The sequence below is a fragment of the Elephantulus edwardii genome, unplaced genomic scaffold, assembly GCF_000299155.1.
Source record: "Elephantulus edwardii isolate Elephantulus edwardi_28Jun2011 unplaced genomic scaffold, EleEdw1.0 scaffold00067, whole genome shotgun sequence".
NCBI classification, from domain to species: domain Eukaryota; kingdom Metazoa; phylum Chordata; class Mammalia; order Macroscelidea; family Macroscelididae; genus Elephantulus; species Elephantulus edwardii.
Window position 1 is genome coordinate 5741988 of NW_006399817.1, and position 11154 is coordinate 5753141.

At 41.4% G+C, this 11154-nt stretch overlaps 1 protein-coding gene across 1 annotated transcript in view; it reads left to right on the top strand.

The window, feature by feature from the left end:
- KIAA1467 (KIAA1467 ortholog) overlaps positions 1 to 11154 on the top strand; it is a 55285-nt gene extending 44131 nt beyond the window's left edge. Inside the window, exons 6-12 of the mRNA XM_006888474.1 lie at positions 907 to 1054; positions 1575 to 1716; positions 3942 to 4085; positions 4257 to 4341; positions 5286 to 5441; positions 9224 to 9341; positions 10922 to 11154. Coding sequence (XP_006888536.1) covers positions 907 to 1054; positions 1575 to 1716; positions 3942 to 4085; positions 4257 to 4341; positions 5286 to 5441; positions 9224 to 9341; positions 10922 to 11154 — 1026 coding nt within the window. The remainder of the gene's footprint in view (positions 1 to 906; positions 1055 to 1574; positions 1717 to 3941; positions 4086 to 4256; positions 4342 to 5285; positions 5442 to 9223; positions 9342 to 10921) is intronic.

Consider the following 11154-nt stretch of genomic DNA (forward strand, 5'->3'; position numbering starts at 1 on the left):
AACAAAGTTATGATAAAATTTGTCAAGAGCTTTATCGGTGTAATTCCTACAATTCCCAGGCAACCTGATGACCTCTAGTTAAGGGATTCAGCTGCTAACCAAAAGGTCAGTGGTTCAAATCTACCAGATTTTCTACAGGAGAAAGACATGGCAGTGTGCTTCTGTAAAAAAAAGTCTTAGAAACCTGTGAGCAGTTTTCCCTCTGTCCTATCAGGTTATATATAATGAGTCAGAATATACATTCATTAATTTTTTTTTAAGTGATTCTGTCTCCAAAAGAAAATTCAGAGTAGCAGTTATCAGCAAACTATTGCCTATAAGCCAAAATAAATAAAGTTTTATGGCAATATAATCATACTCTTTCATTTTTATATTATCTATAGCTACTCTCCTGGCAGAGACCATCTGTCCTATAAAACCTACAATATTTACATCTCACACCTCACAAAAAGTTTGCCAACCTCTGTTTGCGGGAAGGTAAATAGAGGCTGGCTTAGACATCTGATTTATTATGAAACAGTACAGATTTTATTCTCAATAGGATCAAATATTAGTGCACATTTTTGGGTGTAGAATTATAGACTTCTGGGGATCAGCTTGCCCTATTTAGCAGTAGATTAGAATTTTGTATCTTAAGACCTTGTTCTGTCAGCAGTAATTGTAGTTTAGACAAAGTACCTAAGCTATCACCAACTTACCTTTTGCTTGTGTTTAACTAGGGAATGGGCACTTGCTTCATTTTATCACTTCCAAGAAAATAAAAAGAGGCAGCTTTGATTTTATCTTATTCTGCCTTTAGGAATTTTCTGAATCCTTTGCTAATATGGAGGCAGTGACTGTTTAGGGAAACTGTTGAATAGGAAATGATAAGGCTTCTGATGGCTTAACATCTTTTTACTTTTTCAGCCAGATCTGTGCTTTCTGCTGGTGTCTGGCCGGACAGGAACTCCAGTGGGCCGACCTGTGAAGTACAACATTTTAGGAGTGGGGAATCTGATTGGTCCTCAGGTTTACATCACGACAAATGGGGCTGTTTACATCCTGTTTGGCTTTGGTAAGACACAAGGCTGTTTTTTGCTACAACTGTTCATTGGAGTATATAATCAGGCTTCCATTTTGAGACAGGGTGACAGATCAGGACCTGCTGAAACCAGCCCTCTCATTATTTACTCAGGCTGGGACCGCTCATTCTCCCCATCTACTGCAGATTAGTAACTCTGATTAGTTACTGATTAGTAACTCTACTTCCCCAGTGAGGACTTCTCTAAGTAGAAGAATCTTTGTTCTATGATCGTTAACTACTTCCATACTCTCTAGACAGGGTCAATCCTATCAGGCCCACTGGTCAGGCTCCCTGCTGCTTACTCAAATCCACACCCTGAGTCGTTATGTGCCATAGAGTCAGAACTGACCCACAGCTGACCCTCTGACAGGTTTTCAGAGGCAGTTAATCACACGGGAGGAGACAGCCCCTTCTTCCAGCTGGTAGTGTTGAACCTCGTGCCTTTGGGATTACAGTGCAGCCTGGGTTAGTTCTATTAAATTCACCTTCTCTGTGTTGGTTCTTGTGTCAGGCAATATACAGGCCGTTGCCTTGCGAGACATTTTTGTTCAAGCTCAAAATCAAGACAGCTTACCACCTTCTCTGCAACTTGAAGAATCAGAATGGGATAAGCGAAGATCCATTAACTTTTCTGAACTCATTGACATTTACAGGTAGGGAAGACATTTATCCTTGGTCATCATATCTCCTGGGAACTTTGGTTGGTGAATATATGGACTTAGGGGGGAGATAGTGCCAACCTTAGTATATCATCTTTAGATCTAGTTAACATGAGTCAGAAATATTCCTCTTGGGAGCATAATGTGGTAATACGTATGTATGGTGAACAAATTATGTAACTACTTTGTGCACAGGTTGCAAAGGAAGGGTATTTTCAGACGTCCAAATAGAGTGAAAATAATGAGGCTGGAAATCTGTTGTGTTGGTTTCTTTTCTGTTTCTGTTTTCTTTAAACAATCTATATAGCTATTTTTTTTTTTAGGCGAGCTCTGGTGCAGTTGTACTGCTATTCCAAAGGCATGCAGTTCGAATCCATCCTTGGGAGAAGGATGGACAGTCTCCTCCTGTATGTTTTACTGCCTCTGAAAACCTGCCAGAAGGTCTGCTATGAGTCAGTTTTGACTCGATGGCATACAACAACAGCAACAGTAGCTATGTTTTTTTTTTAAATTTTTATTCTATTTTTTTATTTTTGTGTGAGTGTACCATCAAATCAGATCTGACTGGTACAGGAGGAGATTGTCCCTCCTTCCCCGGCAGAGCATCTGGTGGATTTGAACCATGTGCCTCTGGGATTGTAGTTGCAGCTCCTTACCACTAGGCCACCAGAGCTCCCAGTAGCTATGTTTTTGTTTTATTTCTTTTGAGGATGGTTCAGAAAGCGTGAAGGCAGGGGGCTAACAGCTGGAAGAACTAAAGCCAGTAAATATATTTTTATTATCAAATTATATATTAATCTTTTTGGGTATTATGAATATTTATCTATTAACTTCAAATCTTCTTAACTGAATCTAAAGCATCAATATTTTTTCCATAAGATTGCCTTAGCTTGTGTTTTATAACAGAATAACACACTTTGATGGATTTTTGTTTTGGCTTTCCCCCTCCACGTTATTTTATTTTGCATACAAAATTCATATACATTGTGTTATCATTCATGTACATAGTGTTTCACTCATTCCTACATTCACATTGTATTTTAGAAAATTAATCACCATTGGTCTATGGCTACCTTGTCTTTTCAGATCTCCGTGGGATCTTTCCTAATTCCTTCACCCACCTCTCTCCTTATCACACTCTGTTAGCCTAGTGATTTCCTCCCCTCTCCCCTTCTCCTTTTGGACTTTTACCCACATCTTACTAGTTATCCTTCCATTTTTATAATAATGTTCTTATGCAGTATTTGCCTCATGAGAATGAATTAGTTCATTCAGCATAATACTCTGTGGACTTTACCATGTTATATAGTATTTTGCAAAATTGTTGCTCCTTAGTATTGCATAGTATTCCATTGAATCAATGTACCATAATTTCTTAGTCCATTTTTCATTGACGATCATTTGGCTATTTCCATTTTCTTGCTACTGAAAACAATGCTGCTATGGACATAGGTGTACAGATTTCCATTTGTGTCTCAATTCTATTTTCCTTGGGGTACATTTGAGGCTGGGTAATCTTAAGGGCATTTTATTCAAATTAAACTGTATATAAAGCTGTGTTGAAGTGTTTGCCCTGATCTTTTCTAGTATTTTTCTCTCAGTGAAGGCATCATTTTGGCAGAAGCTAGGCAAGCATTCATGAAAACATGTTTCATTCTTATTTATATCTTCATTTCAAACCATGTGATTTTTTTTTTACATGCAGTAGATTTTCCCTATTGAAAACCAGGCCTAGGTAATACTAGCCTGTTATTTCCTATCAGAAATTTCACATCATTTTCTTGCGTTTTCTTAAATTCCATGTGACTGCTGGTTGACTCCAGGTGTCTAGAGAAATAAGTTGATGACATGTAACTACAAGTGGCTGTCCATGCTTAATGACAGTGTCAAGCCTCCTTTGTTCTCATTACAGCTTAGATCCCCAGCTGCCTTCCCTGTGTTATACTGGGCTTTGTTACTTTTCTTTTCCGACAGGAGAAGTGTTGCACCATAGCATGTCTCCTGGAGTTCCTTTTGAATTTGCATAAAATCAGCTAGGTAGCCTTGGTATCTAAGAGTCAGGAAAGTGAGGTTCAGTTGGAGGGATAGAATTGTACCACTTGATAATACAATGATACGAAATGCATATAAGAATAAATATACTGAAAGAAAACAGCTAAAATAAATGATAGCATCCCATCCAAGTCAGAGATTAACTGTTGTGATCTGGTTTGATTCAGTGATGGCGTTGAGCTACTCCAGATGGTGAAGGCACCAGATTCCAACTGCAGTGACCTCCTGATTACAACCAGACAAGGCCTCGTCCTTCTTCGGGGCCAAGATCTTACATCTTACTGGACGTTAAACCTTCAAGGCCTGCACAGGTCAGGAATGTGCTCCTTTTCTGTCTACCATTTGATCTACTTCGGTTGTTTCTGAACCTCTTAGAACAGCTGTTTGATATCAGGTTCTTATGTAAGACAAGGGAGGGAGAAAGTTCATATTTTTTAGTTTTTTTATTCACTATTGATAGCTTAATTTGTCCTCATTTGCAGTCAGCCTACTCCTGGATATTTCACTGACGATCAGACCTTAGACTTCTTGCTGCAAGTTCAGGATGGACTTACTGGGATGAAAAAGGTAAAACTTTGAGCTCAAGGCAGTCAGAACATGTAGAGTGTCTGCTTTATGTCCAGCCCTTTGCTAGGCATTCAGAGAAGTAAAAAGAGCCCGGTATCTGGACCTTTCTTCAGAGAACTGTGTTAAGATAAAATGAAACTTAAAAGGAAAAGAAAACAAAACCCCAATTCACTGCTATATTTTGTTTTCTCGGGATCTTTTCTAATCTAATCTTCATATGCAAGAGTTCCTTTCAAATTAAGTAACTTAACAGTTGTTTTGTTATGTTCTGTAGAGCTGGAAATGACTCATAGCAGACCTTCCAGTAGGTTTTCAGAGGCTGTAAATCATACAAAGGAGATTTCCCACCTTTCTCCCTCACAGCAGCTGGTGTATTTGAACTGCCTTTCTTTGGGTTGACAGTGCAACTCCTTACCTTCTAGGCCAACTTAGGCTTTCTAAAATTTCTTGGAGTAAAAGAGGAATAAATAATACTTCCGTCTATATTACTTTGTGTTTCAGAGAAGTAAGCAGGTCTTTAGTGGTTATGGTTTTTGTGGTAGACTTTGTAAAAGTGGGAAATGTGAATAGGACCTTTCAAGTTGAGTTATATTCACAAAAGGAAAGGGTGGGAGGAAAGACCTGGTGAGTCAAGTATACCAGCACTGGGGACCTAGAGACAGAAATTGTGTGACATTTCCAAGCACAATGAATGATTTTCATTGACGCTCCTCAGAAGATTAAAGGAGAGATTATTTATAGATTGAATTTGAACTAGATTGGATAAAGAACTGCAGAAGTGGAGATAACATTATTTAATGTTCTTCGAGCAGCCCATTTCTTACCTCTTAAAAATTCTGCCTGTTAGTATACGCATTATTTTAATATCCGTACTTTGTTTTGTGTGTGTTTTATGTTCTTTGCCTGCTGCTCTTCTAAGGACCGCTTGGTCTTCTCTTTTTCAGATGATGGTTGTAGATGGCTCCTCGGGCTCTGTCACTTGGAGTTACAGCATTCCATGTCACATGAAAGAAACACCAACCAACTCTGCAGTCACTTCAGACCAGAAGTCCGTCTTCCTCTTTTGGGCTGAAGGGCTACCAGCTGCTTCTCCCAAGTCTGTGAGTAAGCCTGGGAGGTAGCCTTTCTCACTTCGTCAGGTGGAAGTTGCTCTTAGCCTGACAAGGGCCTGAATGGCTCATTTTACTACTTGTGCTCTCAAGGGATTATGGGTTGTTAGGTGTTGTCAAGTTGAGTATGAACTCAACATAGCGAGCCCAAGAACATAGATCCGAACCTTGCCCTATCCTGTGCCAGTCCCACACTTCCTTACACAGTAGAACCCATTGCTGCAGTCACTGTGTCAACCCATCTGGTTGAGGGTCTTCATCTCTTTCTTTCACCTTCTGAAGCATGATGTCCCTCTCCAAGGAATAGCCTCTCCTAGCAGCATGCCCAAAGTATGTAAGATGAAGCTTTATCATCTTTGCCTCCAAGGAGCACTCTGGCGGTACTTTGTCCAAGGCCTATCTGTTTGTTCTTTTGGCGATCCATGAGATAATTCAGTACTTTTCTTTAATACCACAGTTCAAAGACATTAGTTCTTCTGTCATCTTTATTCATTGTCTAGCTCTTAGATGCATAACAAGTGATCAAAAAGACCATGGCCTGAATCAGGTATATCTTAGTCCTCAAACTGACATTGTTGCTCCTTAGTAATTTGGAGAGGTCCTTGACTGCAAGTGCTTGCAAGGTGAAAGCGGGAATCTTGCTTCCTCCTGCGTACATGCCCTTGCCTTTCAGCCACACTATAGAAAAGCTGACTAAAGACGCTACTGGCTACCCACAGTGGGAGACCAGATCGAGAATCAGAAGTCCTCTCAAGATGCCAGGCCTACATGTAGTGCTAATTCATATATGCTGCAGTTGTTGAATGGAAGAAATAATTCCAGTGCGGCTGGCCCATAGTGGGCAAGGGATGGTTTCTCAGGAGGGGTAAGGCAGGTTTTCGAGATACATCAACACACTGCAGAAGTAATTACAGGGATGGGCAAAGGAATTGGGGGGGCATAGTACAGACTAAAGTGAGTTCAGTTGGGAGAAAATCTGTTGATAGGATGAAACAGATTTTAGGAAAAGCTTAAATGCTGCACCTGAAGTATCTTAATGGAGTTGCAAAGGTAGGGTACCACCTTCTATAGGTACCAGGAGTTTTCAATAAGATCCAACTTGATTTAGTTAAATTAAAATATGGTGACTCAGTACTTACCACATACCAAGCAATGTGCTCTCTGTAGGACTTGAGCGTAAAGTGGAAAAAAGTCCTGGTCCCTAGAAAAGACAGGTGACACACAGAACATGGAGGGAACGTGAAGGAGAAACAATCTTCAATTCTTCATCATCCATTTTGGGGCAAGTTGACTGTTTTGAGCCTCAAGCTCTTTATGGGTTGCATGACGATGTTAAGATATTCCCCCATAGAAAAGATCCGATTTCTTTAAAATCTATATTTTTTTTGTTTAAATTTTTTTATTTTATTATTTTTGTGTGAGTGTACCGTCAAATCAGATCTGACTGGTACAGGAGGAGATTGTCCCTCCTTCCCCGGCAGAGCATCTGGTGGATTCGAACCGTGCACCTCTGGGATTGTAGTTACAGCTCCTTACCACTAGGCCACTAGAGCTCCCCTTAAAATCTATATTATAGACCAGCTCTGACATGCTTTAATAACCATGGGCAGTTTACCTACTGTTTTAACGTCCTGCTTTTTTGTCGGGAGCTCGGGTGGGATGGTCTGTAGGGAGTGGCACTGCTCATCCAAAGGCGGCACCTCCGCTGGTTTGGATCCTCATCGACTCCTTGCGAGAAAGATGGGAGATCTCCTGGGTGATTCACAGCCGTTGAAAACCCGCCGAAGGGTCAGTTATGAGTCGGTTCTGACTCAACGACCATGAGTTTAAGTTTGGGAGGTTTTCTTGTAGAGTTAAAATGAAGAGATTGGACAGGATGACTCAGCTGCAAACTATAAATTATAAAGCAGAGACATGTGATTAATGCTGCAGTAGATCCACACCTAGTGGAAGCTAAGAACAAGAGACTTCGCTGCCTTTGGTGATTAGGAAGCCGTTCACAAAATATGACATTCAAGTTGGTACCTGAGGATGGGGAGGTTTTTAATTTAGAGAAATGTGATATAGGGGATGGCTAGCGTGTTTAAAGGGGAAATGATAAGATTGGCTAAAGGTAGAGCTAGTGAAGGGTGAGGTGGATAGGTAAATGTCGAAGACTGGAAAAGGCAGATTTGGGTTAAGTGGTGAAAGACATTGGTTTTCATGCTAAGGTGTTTGGACTCACAGACTGCCTAAGCAGTAGCGTGGTGTGTACCAACTTGCATTGAGCAAGGTATGCACAGACTTAACCATGCACTTTAACAAGGCATGTGTGATGTGATAGGAGACAGGTGGAATTGTGCACTGCAGACTGGTGGAAGGCACACCTGGACCAGTGTGTACCTGCTTACTGGGTAATTTAGCACCACTCTGACTCCGTTCTATGGGCAGTGAGGCACGAGTTTGCCTATAGCTATGCTGTCTGAGCCAGAGCTCTCTCCCCTCATATTTGGGAGCCCAGGGTGTGTGATGGTATAGTCTGTGTGTTGCTCAACTAACCCAAAGGCTGCATGTCTCTGGATCCACCAGCAGCTGTTCTCCATTAAGAGCTACAACCTTGGACACCTGCTGGGGGGTTCCTGTGAGTCTGGACTCAATAGCAGTGAATTTGGCTTTTTTCAAATTTTGTTTTCTGTGGCCCAGTGGACAGAAAGTGATGCTACCAAGCTGAAGGTGGGTGACTTTTAATCTACAGCCCTCGGGCCTGTCTTTCATTGTTTTTGTTCAAACATTCCTCTAGGTCATATGGTCCTGGTGTGTCCATTTGCCGTACAGCGGTCACTTGTGGTTGTTGTGAGGCTGAACACTGACACTGATGTGTCAAATGCGTTAATGGCTGGTTACCCAATGCGGACAGTGTGGGGTGGAGCTCCCTGATTAAAACAAGCTTGGAGGCAGGAGTGGCATCCACTTCCGTAATAGCTTGCCTCCGGAAACCTTATGAACTTAGAGAGAGGATGAAAGACATACAAGGGTTGAGAACTTTCCTTCATAGGGTTGCTGTGAGTTGCCTACAACTTGACAGCACTTAACAACAACAGGGATAGGTGAAGAACTACCATTTTCTGCTTTGTGACATTATGATGAACGTAAGCCTCCTAGCTGCCTTTCACATTATTTAGCAGGCTTCTTCCTCCACTTCTAAGAGTACAGAAACAGTGTGATACTCATCCCGCAGAGATTCCATCTCCTGTACTTGAAGAGACCCAAGAGGAAGGGAGTGGCAGCCTCTGAGGGGTGGATATCAACACTGCTTCTGTGCGAGGGCTCTGACGCACACATGACACCTGCGATAGGCTCTGAGGTCCAATGACAGAAATTGTTATTGGTTCACTATTTTAGAAAATAGATTTTGTGGCCACAAGTCTTTCCTATCCCCACTTCAAGAGATGAACCACTATGCTAGTATTCCCTTAGGCTGAAGATTGTGGTGGTGGGTTGAGTTATGTTTTTACATGAAATTTCTCTTTTAAGCATTCATGCTTCCTTTTTTTTTAATTTTCAATTAAAGAAAGCATTTTGTAGCTTAGGGAGTGATTTGAAGTAGTGATCTGTGTTTTGAGCTCTTTGCTTCTTGTAAATGGGAGTTTCTCTCAAGCAGATCATTGAAGTAGGGATAAGGTTTTAGCTTCTGAATCAGTAATCACCACTCTCTTCTTTTCAGTTTTTATCTGAAGAGAGTCAGGTTTGGGATTGTGGAGTTACCTCTGTATTTTCTGTTGTGCTCATTTCAGGATAGCCTCTCAGGAACTGAGCCACCCAGCCTTTACCACCTTTACCTCCTGCATCCAGCATTCCCTACCATTCTTCTGGATCTGGCCAATACCACAGACACCGTGACAGCCTCACAGGGTACGTCTCAGTGACTTGGGGAGTGTGTGTGCTGGCTGTGTGTACAGCGCCATTGTACCACCAGGAGAGGACGTGTGCTTTTTCAAACGACAGCGGGCTTATACTGAGTCATCTTCCCAGCTGCCCCTGTGTTTAGGGATATTGCAGCAGGGCTATCTCTGGGTAGGAGCATTAAGCTAATATGTCCTTTGAGATCAAAGCCATTCCTAACCCTAGAGGATTGCAAAGTAATACTGCATATTCATGCAGCAGACATTTAGTGAGCACCATCTATATGTCAGGAACTCATGAAGCAGACATTTATCTAGTACCAACTATATGCCAGGCAGTCATGTAGTAGAAATTTATTGAGCCAACTCTATGGTAAGCCAAGAAATCAAGTAGAGAGTCAGGTATGAGTCAGTTCTGACTTGACAACATACAACAACATGTGGATTAAGGGATTCTAGATGTTCCTGCTGGGAGGAAAAACCAGGAAGGTGGCAGTGTTTCTTTCCTTCTTTCCATATATATATATTTTCCAACCAATAACTTGTCCACTTAAACTCAGCTGTGTGCTGTAAAGTTGAATCCACTCCTTGTGGGTTATTTGCATTCCCAGCATCTGGCTCACTGCCTGGCATGTAGTTGATGCTCTCATTTTATTTGGGTTATATTGGGAGGAATAGCTAATTTGAAACTTTCAGTTCACCTGAGTATGACAGAGAACTGGAGACATTTAGCTTGCATAATTCTGGCTAGATCTAAAGGAAGTATTTTTCAATGTTAGCTTATTAACAGTCACCATGAAGTTAGGTAAGAATCTCAAGACTGTATTTATTACAATTCCTCATTTAAAGATGAGGCAAAATCAACACTAACTATGTGAGTTGCTTTTGTGCAGTTCACAGTTAGGAATATTCAGACTTTACAGTTTGTTGGTTGGCTGGCTTTTTCTGAATACTGAATTCTTGTAACTGGTACATCTCTCATTTCCTGCATTGTGGCTTACTTGGAAATACCTTTAAAGAAGATGGAAGAGGCAAGAGTGCTGCTCTTCTGCATCCAACCATTTACCTCTCTGAAAAAAAAATTGCGATTGCATTGTCTTTAACTTAGGGGTGTTCATTTGGGTCAGAGTAGAGCTGCTCCATAGAATCTTCAAAGGCTGTTTTTCCAGAAGTATGTCACCAGGTCTTTCTTCTGTGTCACCTCAAGGTGGATTTGAACCCCTAGTCTTTCTAGCCAAACTAGTAAATTTAGGGAGTTCTGGTGGCCTAGTAATACGTTTTACTGCCAAACCTAAGGCATGGGGTTCAAATTCACCAGCTTGGGAGAAAAATGGGCAGTCTCCCTCCATGTGATTTACAGCCTCTGAAAACGCACGGGGAGGTCAGCTTTGAATGGGTTTCGATGGATGGCACATAACAACAACAGTTAACTGTTGAACCACCCAGGATCTCCTTGTATTTATTAAGTAGTCAGTAAATTTCTTTTATAGCATGAATAGATGCATAAATAAGTGAATGAATGACTCTAGTTGCCCATCACCAAATCACTCTTCTTTTAATAGAAGGGCTCTTGTTTTTGTCTTTCTTCAGTTGGAATTAACGACCTCTGGAAAGATGCCTTCTATGTTACCAGAATGACGGGACAAAGCTCTGAAGGCCATCCAGCAGCCCTGGTGGTTAGCAAGCTTAGTCTGCGGTGGGCACTCATGGAGGGCCAAATGGTTCAGCTAAAGGAGACCACCCCTAAAATTGGCCGTGGAGAGCTGCGAAGATTCCTCTCTAGGATAAAGTTTGTCGATTCTCCTTACAAGGTGAATGAATAG